General features: G+C 50.6%; 1 protein-coding gene across 2 annotated transcripts in view; it reads right to left on the reverse strand.

The window, feature by feature from the left end:
* The window catches only part of Plekhm1 (pleckstrin homology and RUN domain containing M1), a 47,170-nt gene that overhangs the window by 5,237 nt on the left and 29,830 nt on the right, over window positions 1–12,103 (reverse strand). For both annotated transcript variants that reach the window (XM_028780579.1, XM_028780578.1), the window contains exons 6-9: window positions 9,714–9,996; window positions 6,877–7,797; window positions 4,280–4,425; window positions 1,011–1,204 (exon numbers count right to left, since the gene is read on the reverse strand). In XM_028780579.1, coding sequence (XP_028636412.1) covers window positions 1,011–1,204; window positions 4,280–4,425; window positions 6,877–7,797; window positions 9,714–9,996 — 1,544 coding nt within the window. The remainder of the gene's footprint in view (window positions 1–1,010; window positions 1,205–4,279; window positions 4,426–6,876; window positions 7,798–9,713; window positions 9,997–12,103) is intronic.

Below are 12,103 nucleotides of genomic sequence, written 5' to 3' on the forward strand. Positions count from 1 at the left end.
TGCCGGGGCCTGAGCAGACATGCTCAGATGGTGCTCTCAGGCTAGCCTCTAGGGAGCAAGGCTAGGGAGGGACAGCCTGTAGGCACTGCTAGTCTCTAGAGAGGCAGCGAAGCAGACACAGACTCCATACTGGACTTCCTCCTCCCCAAGGACTGCCTTCCTGAGGATCCCCAGAGAGAACAGCCCCAAAGAGCCACACCTTTGCTCATGAATGTAGGGCCCAGTGAGCCCTTGTGAGACTCTCCTTAAGTCTAAGGTCACCCCTATCCCGAGTGTCAAAGGAGCAGACTCAGAGTAGCAAGGAGCTTCTAGAGGGGTCTCCTGAGTGTTGCCAGCTGCACATGCTGGAGATGATCTGCAGAGGAATGCTGCCGAGGACAACAGCAGGCGCGGGATGAGCGGGCTAGCATCCTTCCCTGTGCTGCCCTTTCCCACTCTGCCCACTTCCTCCTCTTCTTCAGCCAAAGTTCGCTGGCGCTGAACTTTCCACACATGGTGCTCTCCTCCTCAGCCATGGCTGCCACTCCTTAGCCAAGTCTCTTCCTCTTTCTCTCTTCCACTCTATTTACTTCCCAGGTCTCATTTCAGAAGTCACTCCTTTCAGGACGTTTCTGATGGATCTTCCTGCCCTTCAGGTCAGATGTGTGTCCCCTGTGCATCTGGACCATCCATCCTCTCTGCGACCCTTTGCCCCTGGTGGAGGTGCTGCTGGCTCACCTGCCTCCCACCAGATCAGTGGCTTCCTGAAGGGAGGCCTTGGGCCTGCCTCTGCCTCATGCCGCGCAACACTCACCTACTTCTTCAGAACAGTTATTCTCATACATTTTGTTAGACAAACAAATGAATGACAGTATGAACAAAACCACAAACTACCTCAAAGGATGAAGTGATTTCCCACAGCCCTGTGGGAAGTTCCCAGCTCAGCTCTGCCGTCTCCCACGTGGACACACTGCCTGGGTGTGGGCTGCTGTGTACACTCGCAGGCAAGTGTGCATACGAAGAGTGCTCACCTTTTGCTCAGCTCCTTCAGAGCACCACTTCGGCACAGGCCCAGGTAGTCCCCCAGGAGCTTCAGCTGCTCCCGGCTCCTGCCAATGAGGTGCATGCGTTCTACGTGCTCATACAGAGAGGCGTTCACCAGCTGCAGGTTGATGAGGGGCTGGGCCCGGATCTGGGCCAGGAACTTCAGGGCCTGACGGCAGACCTGAGAAAAAACATGAAAACCTCACCTGTTCAGCTAAAACTTCTGGTTGGATGTTGTGTTAGCTAGCTCAAACCTGCCTGCAGCCTGCACCCACTGAGTGGGGCTTTCTTCACATTATAGAACAGGAAATAAGATCAGACAATTGTGGCCCCTTGACCAAGGTCACATGGCTTAGAAAATGGTTGAATCAGTATCTGAACCAGCCTGACTCTCAAATCCTGTTGCTGTCTGATTCTGACCATGCTGAGACAAGGGAGGGGTCCCCTTTCCATGGGCCTCACAAACTTTCCACACTTTCCGTTCTCCCAGCCCCCTTTTCCTGCCTACAGGAAACATGCTGTCCTCTGGGCACTAACTCAGGAACCAGGTGACTCCACTGCCATCAAGCTCCAGCTACAGGAAGCTACAGAGCAGACAGAGCCCTGTGACATTCCCAAGTGCCCTCAGCTCTCACCAGTACTTCATGATAGTCTCACAGGGTCTCGGCTGTCTGCGCTGTCGCTAAGATCTGAGTGATCCTTCTGTATTTGCTCATTCCTTTTCAGGGCCATCCCTGGGGAGAGGTGGCAGTGCCTGCTACATAGATGAGGAAACAGCCTCAGAGACGCTCAAGTGGCTCGTTCAACTCCTGTGGATGGCACAGGCCAGCACAAGTGGTCTCTCCACATGGAGACTGCCAGAAACTCTTTTCTGTGGCCAAGAGCTACGGTTTGCTAGAGGAAAATCAAAACACACTTCATGACATTATTTTGAGTTTAGACTAAAAGACATTAACTTTGGCACAGGGCCTGGCAGGCTGCACGTCCTCAGAGAATGGAAGCTGCTGCCACCACAGTGCAAGAGCCTACCCTGGTCCCACTGGCCCCTGAGGGTCAGGGAATGTGTAACTGGACCCTCAGGAGAGCTTCCCATATACTCGGGGATAGGAGAGACCCCCAACTTCCTATCTCCCAATTGCCAGCAGCTATCACCCCACACCCCAGCAATAGGTAACTCGATTTCCCATGTGCCAGAGTCCTGGGGTAACAGCTCCCCGTCTGGGCAAATCCCAGTGGCTAACTCTGGTGGCTGGGGTCCAGTTGTTACCCTCTAGGCTGATCCTGGCTCTCCACACAACTCGGCCTCTGACCCTAGGCAAGGCTCAGTTGAAACAACATCCGGCAATGCGTGCTAACCCTGCCCAGCACTGTCAAGGGGCTTCATGCTTCCCAGAGTCTGTTCATATTCTGTGGGCATGGAAGAGTAGACAGGCAAAAGCAGAAACTTGGTCCTGGGCTGACGTTCTGCAGGTGCCAGCTGGATCTCAGCACAAGTGGGTCAGCCAGCGCAGTAGCGCGAACAATGGAGTCCCAAATCCCTGGGCCAACTACTCTGTCTTCAATTTTCCTGTCTGTCCAAGGCCAGTGATTACTGGGGGAGAACTGGCTATTTCCTGGTCCCAGAAGCACTCAGAACAGGACTACAGTGCCCTCCCCCCACCCCAAGGGAAAAGATGAGGTACAAGGACCACAGCAGTGAGTGAGGCGCTCCATGGAAGTACAAGGCCTGGGGAGCTGGTTTACCGTCGCAGGCTCTTGTGCATCTTTGAATTTGATGTTACTCTCTTTTCACAGTTGAATACTTAATGCTTAAGGGCAGGGGTGAGACTAAGTAAAAACCAGAAGGGCAAAATAAAGCCATTGTTGGAGTTTCCTCTCACCATGGGGGTGAAGGTGACTGAGTCACCATCCCTGTACCATGGGGTATATTCAAAGCCAAGACTGTACAGCCTCAGGCTCTGACAGAAGTAAACAGCTTCCTTGAGTTCCTAGTCCATGCCCTGTGAGAAAGCCAAGTCTGTTCCTCTTGAGGAGAACCCTGGACAAGTGGATGAGGGACAGGAGGTGTAACAGGCTTCCCAGGAAGGAAAGGCACTGCAGACAGGCACTAGGAGGCTATAACAAGCAAGCTACCCCCTTCAGAAGCACTTGGTACACACCATAAAGGTACTCAAAGGCCATCATGAGGGCTCAGTAGAGCTCCAGAGTGGGTGTGCATGCCTTTAGTCCCAGTACTCTAGGGAGGCAGAGGCAGGCAGATCTCTGTGAGTTAGAGGCTAGCCTTGTCTATAGAGAGACTTTCAAGACAGCCAGGGCTACACAGAGAAATCCTGTCTGGAAAACTGAAAACCAAAAACCAAACAACCAACCAAAACAAAAAACAAAAACAAAGAAAAAACCAGATGGTTCAGTAACTAAGGTGTTTGTGGGCAAGCCTGATCAGTCAGCCAGTTCAATCCCTAGGATACATATACTGGAAGAAGAGAATAGACTCATACAACATGCATATGAATATACAAGCACACACACATAATAAAAATAAAATACCCAAAATATAGTGTTAAATAAACAAACTGTGGTAAAGCAAGACGAGTCCATTTGCTTATGTAAACAAATACCCAGAAATCTTCCAAAATACTTTAAAAATCGGCATTGCCATTTTACAGCTGAAAACAGCATCAGCTCAGAGGTTGAAAACTGAATAGTAGCCATCTTTAGCAATGACACCTAACTTTGATCTGTCTTTGGGCGTCTCTAAGTTGTAGGTGTCAAATAACCATACTGTATGACCTAGAAAAAGACTTTCTCTTTCCTGCAGCAAGCGCAGTCAGCTTGGCCCCAGAGATTCTGCACAGCAAGGCTGACAAAGCGTGCACTGCTGGCTGGCCCACTGTACTATCCTCCTACCCATCCTCATCAGTCTATTTATCCATCAGTGTATTAAACCTGCTTTACTCTGACTTTCTTCCTGACCAACCTTCCTGCCAGTGCCTTGAACATCTCTGTGGCTCTCTTAGCTTCTGGGGACTGTTCTCAGGTAGACACTGGGGAGCAAGGAGGAGTTTTACAAAGCCCTGTTCAAGGGCTGCAGATAGACACCAAGCTTTCAGTCTGTATCCCAGGCCTGAACCAGTGATCCTGGCTTCCCTACAGCCAAAGTCCTGCAAACAGACAAACAGTGGCAGCCTAGGGGAGAACGTTCCTCAGGTACTGAGCACCCCTGTGTGGCCAATGGCCGCCTGGCCTACAGACTTACCGGGCGCTTTGTGAGGTCCCAGTTGTGGATGATTCTGGCTGGAATCACTGAGGCATCGTCTTGGTGGCAGAAGTCACAGTAATATAGGCCAGAGAAGGCACAGAGCTTGGGTCGTACAAAGGAGAAGCCGATCTGCCGGGAGCAGCCTAGGGAAAGGGATGGTGGGTAAGTTAGTGAGGGCCTGAGTCAGCTTCACGGAACATGGAGTCTGGCGTAGTGGGAAAGGCATGCAAATACAAAGATAAAGGAGAGAACAGATCCCTCAGACCTCCCCTCTCTCTCAATGACTAAATATATAATCTTCTTAACCACTCAATCCCACCACTTACAATAAAAACTTATGTGTTTTTGTTTTGTTTTTCAGACAGAGTCTTACTATGTAGAACAGGCTGGTCTTGAACTCAGAGATATCTGAGTTTTCTGCCTCTCAAGTGTTGGGGTTAAGGCTTGCACTTTGTGCACCACTACACCTGGAAAAACTGTTAATTATGACAGTATACTATAAAATGATTATTGCTGGGTCTGGGAGCCCTTGGAAGCTGAGGTAGGAGGATTCTGAGTCTGAGATCAGCTTAGGGTTACACAGTAAGAACCTGGCTGAAAACAAACACTCAGGAAGACATCTGTCAGGTCACACCAAGGCTAAGTGACAGGTGACACTCAAAGTTGGGCTTGGTCACAGTCATCCTTCTCCATTGCCATCTGATCACTGCCTCCCCTGTCTGCTCCCCAGTGCCAACCTGTACCCTTACTTCTCCACTGGGGCTCAGAAACAAAAGCAACCAAGCTAGGACTTTGACTAGCAGTGACGGAGCTGTGGAGAGGGGTCTGACCATGGAAGCAGATGAGGAAGCCAGCAGGACAGCATGATCTAGACATAACATGGTCTCCACTTGAGTCTACAGCAGCAAATCTCAGGACAGGGGGCAGTGACAGCGTTAGCCATGTGGTCAGTAATCTCTCCACACCAGAGTGCAGAGAGAGTCAAGGATCAGAAGTGCCCGGGGCAAAGTTGTGTGTGTGTGTGTGTGTGTGTGTGTGTATGTGTAAACATCTCTGTGGTCTCAGGCCTAAGAGCTGGCTTTCTTGCTGCTGAGTATCCTCATCTGCACCTTCACCCAGCTCTCCTAAGATCCCGCCTCACTGTATAGCTTAGCTACTGCCAGCTATCTGGTGAGGTCATTACAAAGTGTAAATAATACAGGTGCCCTGTAAACTGTTAGTTCCAACACAAGTATTACTGGCTGGCATCCTCCTGGCCACTGGACAGTGCAACAGTGTAGAAAGCCTGAGCTCCTTGGGTATGCCAAGGAGACGGAAGCCTTCCCCATGTTTGGGTGTGAGTGCAGGGCAGGCAGAGGTTTGCAGGTGTTTTCTGCAGGAAGCTCTGCTCAGCCCACCCTCCAGGGCTTGCCACAGGCCACTTCCTTCCAGGCACTTGAAGCAGGCTTTCCTCTATGGTCTTATGGCCTCCTCCCCATCAGACAGCTCAGCTTTCAGCTCCTTTCTTCTTTAACAGGGCAGCTGACATTTCTCCCAGACAATATGTCCAGGAGACAGGTGGGAAGAGGAGCCAATGGAAGGTAGACAGTGGGGGCCCTCTGGTGTCATGCCAGTGAGCGCAGGTTCTAGGACACAGTCATCAGCTCTGCCTCTTGAATATACTAAAAGCCTGAGACAAGCTACTAGCTTTGAGCTCTGGTTTCCTCACTATAATATAAAATGAGGAAATAGTAGCCCCTAACTCAACAAGGATGTACTGAGCAAAAAATGAGATAATCCAAACACAGCATCTGGCTTTGTGCCCTGCACAGGATCAGATCCCATGATGATACTGACACAGCCAAATCCTTCCCACGGAATCATATGCTTGAGAGAAAAGCACAAAAAAGCCAACTAGGTGTGGTGACCTATGGCTGTAATCCCACTACTTAAGAGGCTGAGGCAGCAAGAATTCAAGACCAGCTTTGACTATATAGTGAAACTCCATCTCAAAAGGAGTGTCAGTGGGGCACACCAACACATGCCTGTAATCCCAGGACCTAGAAGGCAGGAGGACGAAGAGTTCAAAGCCAGCCTAGGCTACATGAGGCACGTGGGTGGATGAGCCCTCAAACTGTGGAGCAGTATGTTGCCCGACACAGTGGCTCAAGGTCAGAGGTCGCCTTTATACTTAAGTGAATGGAAAGCTCAGCTTAGTTACACACGGCCACCCTTTACGCACACAGTGGCTGTGGGACCTGGAACTACAGCTCGGAAGCACAGACCATTCCCGAAGCCCTACTGGACACACTAAACAGCATGTCATACAAAAGCATACAAGCATATACGCCTGGGAAGGATCCTATACCCTTGTAACAAAATACATGCAGTGTAGCAATGATATAAAGCAGAAGGCCCAGGAAGCAGGACTGCCACCCACAGGTCCCACCCAGCATTAGGAGGTGTCAAGAGACAGGCAGGAGCTGTGCACAGAGGGCACTGTGGAGCAGAGGCTGCGGCGTAAGTGCCAGTCTGCTGCATTGTTGGGGGCTGAATTGAGAACGCCATAGGAGGAAGAACACAGGCAGCTGGGGTTGGTGGGAGCCAGTCAGCACCTGCACAGAAGCAGCCCTGGGAGTCGAGGCCCTTCTCGGTGGGGATGGCCACAAGATACTGTAGCAGGAAGCCGTTCTCTCTGGTGGCAAACTTCAGCACCTCCTGGCAATTTTCATCCAGACTCCCACCAAGTGTCACAGCCTCCTCAGCTGACTCTAAGTAAGATGCCAACACTTTCCGGACCAGGTCTCTCCAGTGGGCAGCCTCCTCAGTGTTCTTGGCCTGCAGCTTCAGGATGGCCTTGGCCGTGATGATTTTGAAGAAGGCTGGGCCCCCGAGGCTGGTGTCTGGCAGGATGTCTCGGATGGTCTCCACGCCATGGCTATCACTTAGCATCTTCTCATTGTTTCTCACACGGAAACATTTCAGAGACTCCAAGGACAGGGAAAAGATATAGGGGACCCAGGTTCGGTCTGCATACAGGTACAAAAGGGACTCTTTGATAGCATCTGGCTCTGGAATCTGGGCAGATGTCCAGTCTAACTGTATGCCCTGGGCACCTGCAGGTTCTGGGAGTAGGGTTGAATAGGGTGGAAGGCTGTCTGGTGGAGCCTCTGGGGCATCCTCAGACTGGTCTGGGTACTGGATATTCACCCACTCATCCTCCTGCTGAGGGCGCACCTTCTGCAGAGCCTCCCTCACACGGTCGAGCCAGTCCTCAGCCTCGTCCTGGGAGGAGGCACGGAGAGCCAGCTTCTTGCCCGAGAAGACCAACTCAAAACGTCCATCGCTGTGCGCTGGCCCCACAGCCTCACATCGGAGCAGGGAGCAGCTCTCCACACAGGTGCGCTCCTCGTCACTCAGGTAGAGGCGGAGCTCCAACGGGGACAGCTCACAAAAGAATTCCTTCCAGATGCCCATGGCTCCCCGCCGGGCTACTGTGCCCAGCTTCATGAGGCCCCGGAATGGGTTGGAGAGTCCTAGTGGAAGAAAAGAGTACTTTAGACTATGGGCCGGTCCCTTTTTAGTTCAAAGGTACAACTGGTGCCCAATGCTCTGTGGGAGAGTGACCATCATCCATCAGAAGCTGGCCCCAGGCACTTTCCAATGGGACCCTGCATCTAGAAGGAGTAATTTTTTTTGCACACCACTACCTGTCCACCCCTCAGCGGGTGACCTCACCTCCAACATTTCATTGAAGAGATGGAAGTGCTCAGATTCCTTTACAACCCTTTTGCAGCACACCCTGTGCCCCCTCCCCTGCCCTGCATCTACTGGCTCAAGGACAGCAATCTCTCTAGCACTCTCCTGTCCCGTGCTGCCCCTGTCCTGCTCTCTACTGTGTCATTCTCATGAACTGCTACTGTCATTTCTCCCACACTCACAAACCTTCCCTCTTGATCCCGTCACTAACTGCTCCTGGACTTCCATAGCTTTGCCTTGGATTCCCTGTTCCTGTTCCTTCTTGAACCAGGTCCCATTGGGTTCTCCTCACGCCAGTGAAACTACTCCTTTGAGGGCTAGTAAGGCCTATCTTGTGGTAAATCAAAAGGCCCCCCTAACCCCCTCATCTCTAGCCGTCATCCCCCGACCTCTCAAGCCTGGGGCACCTGGGGCTTACTCAGTACTTGTGCCTCAGCACCATGGCCACCCTCCTCCTCGCTGTCCTCACCTGCTTTCAGCGATTTCTACATGTGTGTACATGGAGTAAGTAACAGTAAGAACCCAAGCACTCGCTGTGGCCTGTGGGCCCCGATCCCACACACGTCACCCCTTTGTAGCAGCACTGACCACTCCCATCTGCTCTGGTTATCATTCCTCCCGGACACAGCAAGCATGTTCCCAGAAGAGAGCTGTTAGCTTTCTTCTCCCCGCTCGGAATGCAGATCGCCTCACTCTCCCTTTCCCACCCTCAACGCTACCTCATTGGTGAGGATGGCCTCTGTCACACTATGACGACCTTTCTCCCCTGACCACTATGGATCATTCCCCAGTATCACCATTTGACCACAAACATTTACTGGTCAGTTTCCCTATGTTGTGACAATTGAGGAGCAGGAAGGAAGTCTCAGGAAGATAGGACACTGTTCTCAGCACTGGAGGCAGTGCTGGGCACATCTTAGATGGTACCTGGCACATTCACAGAAATATCTCCCGTGTGAGTAAGAGGCCGGGCAGGTGAGTAAGTACCTATGTGCCACACACTGCTCACTCTTCTCTACTTCCCTGGAACTACTCCAACCGGAAGCTAAGAGACATGATTCTCTCTCTTCCAGTCTGGACCAGAGTGACAGATAGCCTAGTAGCCTATGCGTAGAGCACTGGTTCTCTGACTGGGGTAGAGACTACAGTCAGCCATGAGAGACAAACCAAGAGAAGCCAACAGGCCTTGGCACAATTCTCTGCTAAGTCCCTACCATCAGAAAAGTAAGAGACCAATGTCAGGGGAAATCTGTAGGTGTGATGACTCATGGATTTAATCTCAGCACTCAAGAGGCTAAGGCAGGAGGACTGTGGCAAATGTGAGGCTAACTTAGGTTAACAGTTGAGTTTCAGGCCAACCTATGGCATAGTGTAAGACCCTGTCACAAAACAAAACAAGACATAATGCCAGCTGGGCAGGGTGTTGCAGGCTTTGATCCCGACAATGGGAGACAGAGCCTGCTGGGCGGGGCATCCTCAGGCAGTTCTGACACTGCTCTAGTGAGACCTTATAAGCAAGTGCAGCAATTTTCCCCAAGTGCTGCTGTATGTCTAAGCATCCTCGTACCTTACCTCTACACTCTGGGCAAGGACTCCCTCTGGAAGGACACACTATCTGTGTGCAATGGCAGAGGACTGAGAGCTGCCTTTTGAAAGACACTGTCCCTGGGGATGGGACTCTACCATCACCTACCCATCTGCCTTCGGTGCACCACACAGAAGTTTTTATGGTCTTGTGTCACCACTGGAGCGGGAGCTGGCCGGGCATTTCTGTAGCCCAGTGAGGACACACATGCTTTGTCTAATGCACCCAGGGAACAGCTCTTTCTTGGTCCTTGAGAAAAAGGCCCGTGGAGAGCAGTCCTTGACTCTGGAGTCCCTTGCAGAGGAGACGTACAGAGATCTGAAGCACTCTTCAGAGCATGCTCCTGAGGAGGTCGGCAGAAGTCATCCTCAGAAATCCAGCTCTTGCCTTTCTACAAGAAAATAATGAGACAGTCTTCTAAGAGTTTAAAAATATTTGTTACAGCTCACATATAATGAAATTAGCCATTTTACATTCACATCAGCAATGTACACGGTTGGTGTTACTGGGGAAGGACATGCACACGGAGGTCAGAGGACAACTTCAGTCAGGTTTCCCCTTCCATCCGTATGGGGGCTCTGGAGGTCGGATTTCAGTTTTCAGGACTGAGTGGAACACCTTTATTTACACACAGAGCACCTCAACAGCAGTTTCCTTCTAACCCCTGAAATCTCGGTCATGAAGTCTTCCTGCCACGCTCATCTGTAAAGTGCAGTCTCACTGTGGTTTAGATTTGCATTTCCTTAATGTCTACTGGCAAGAGAACATCTTTTCATATTGGTTAGCAGTACTTTTCTTTAGATTTTTATTTTTAATTGGGCTTATGGTTTTGTTGTTAGGGTTGACTAACTAGTAAACCCTAGTAACTAGTTCAAATGTCCTTGTATTGGAGCAGAGTGAGCTCTTCATCCAACTGGACTGACATTTTTATAAGAGGAGACAGGCATAGTGGCACATGCATTTAATTCTAGAGGCAGAAACAGGCAGATCTCTTGAGTTCTACAGCAGCCTGGTCTACACAGTAAGTTTCAGGCCAGACTGGCTCAAAACAAGAGAAGAGGAGATGACACATACAGAGGAGAGTGTTAAGTGGAGGAGAAGCATGGGACGGTGGAGGGAGGGACTGCAGTGATGGACCTACAAGCCTATGCTACGAATACTAAGAACCGAGAGAAAGACAGGAGATATTACTTCTCAGTCTGGAGAAGGAACCACTGCTGCCAACATCTGGCTCTCCACTCAGCTTCTAGGACTAGTAAGGAATGCACAGCTGCTGTTTTAAACCATCTGATTTATGCTACTTTGTTATAACTGCTTAGGAAACCAATAAAAATTACAAGCATTCTGGGTAGATTCAGGGTACCAGAACCTTAGTAGGCTATCTGATTGACCAATAATTTCTCTTACTCTATGTGTTGTCTTTTTTCTTTTTTTCATCTCTCTTCTTCCTTTTCTTGAGACAGTGTCTATAGCCAAACCAAGTTTCTGTTGGTTCAGTGTCGAGTTCATTACAGAGCTCAGGGCAGCTTTGCAAGAGCCTCCTGCCTTGGCCTCTCAAGTGCTGGGACTACAGGCACAAGCCACCATGCCCGGCTTCTTCTCTTTTCCTTCTTAATGGTGCCTTCTGGAGCTCTGAGATGTTTTATTCTGAAGCTCTACTTAGCCAGCTTCTCTTCTGCCCGTGCTCCTGCTGTTTTATCTCAGAAGCCACTGCTGAAGCCAATGTCAGAAAGACTTACTCCTACGTTTTTACTAAGAGCCTTATGAGCTCCTACATCTCTGTGACCCATTTTGAATGAGCTTCTGGGTAAGGTGTAAGGAAGGGGTGCAACTTGATTGTCTTGCAGGTAGAAATACAGGTGTCCCAGCACAGCCTCTTTGGCCTTGGAGATTTGGGGTGAGGAAGGTGTGGTGTGTAAGCTTAGACCTAAATTATTGCTTCTAATTTTGTTCCCCAAATTGAGCACGTCCTTGAAGCCCCTAGCAGTGGATCCTGCTCGCCCACCCTCACAGGTCTACTATGTGAGCCTGAAGCTGCTCACTGACAGGGGAAGTTGGGGAGATCTGAAGTCAGAAGGCCTAAGAGAATCTTGTTTAGTTCCTATTTTTCACTGTTATAAGCCCTCTCTGCCTTTCTATGCCTAGACATGGAAGAGCAGAGGCAAGGAAGCTGGCTGGCTGCACTCTGGCTGTCTACACAAAGGAAATGAGTCACACAGGCAGGACCCGCCCCACTGCTCTGGTAAGTGCTACCAATCTAGCTCTGACACTGCTATTTCCAACCCCTAAATCAAGACTGCCTTCCCTGCTGATACAGACAGGGAGGATGGTTCGGGCCACGGCTGTGTCAGAGGGCTAGGTTTAGACAGTTTAAAAATTCAGATGTGACAAGACTCCTGAAGCCAAGAGAGACAGGTTCTGACTCAGGCCTGGGGGAGCTTTCCAGAACTGGGCTCCCAGGGCCTCTTCATGTGAATTTCAGAGTTGGCAGGTGCTTC

The sequence above is a fragment of the Grammomys surdaster genome, unplaced genomic scaffold (assembly GCF_004785775.1).
Source record: "Grammomys surdaster isolate TR1022 unplaced genomic scaffold, NIH_TR_1.0 371, whole genome shotgun sequence".
Taxonomy (NCBI): domain Eukaryota; kingdom Metazoa; phylum Chordata; class Mammalia; order Rodentia; family Muridae; genus Grammomys; species Grammomys surdaster.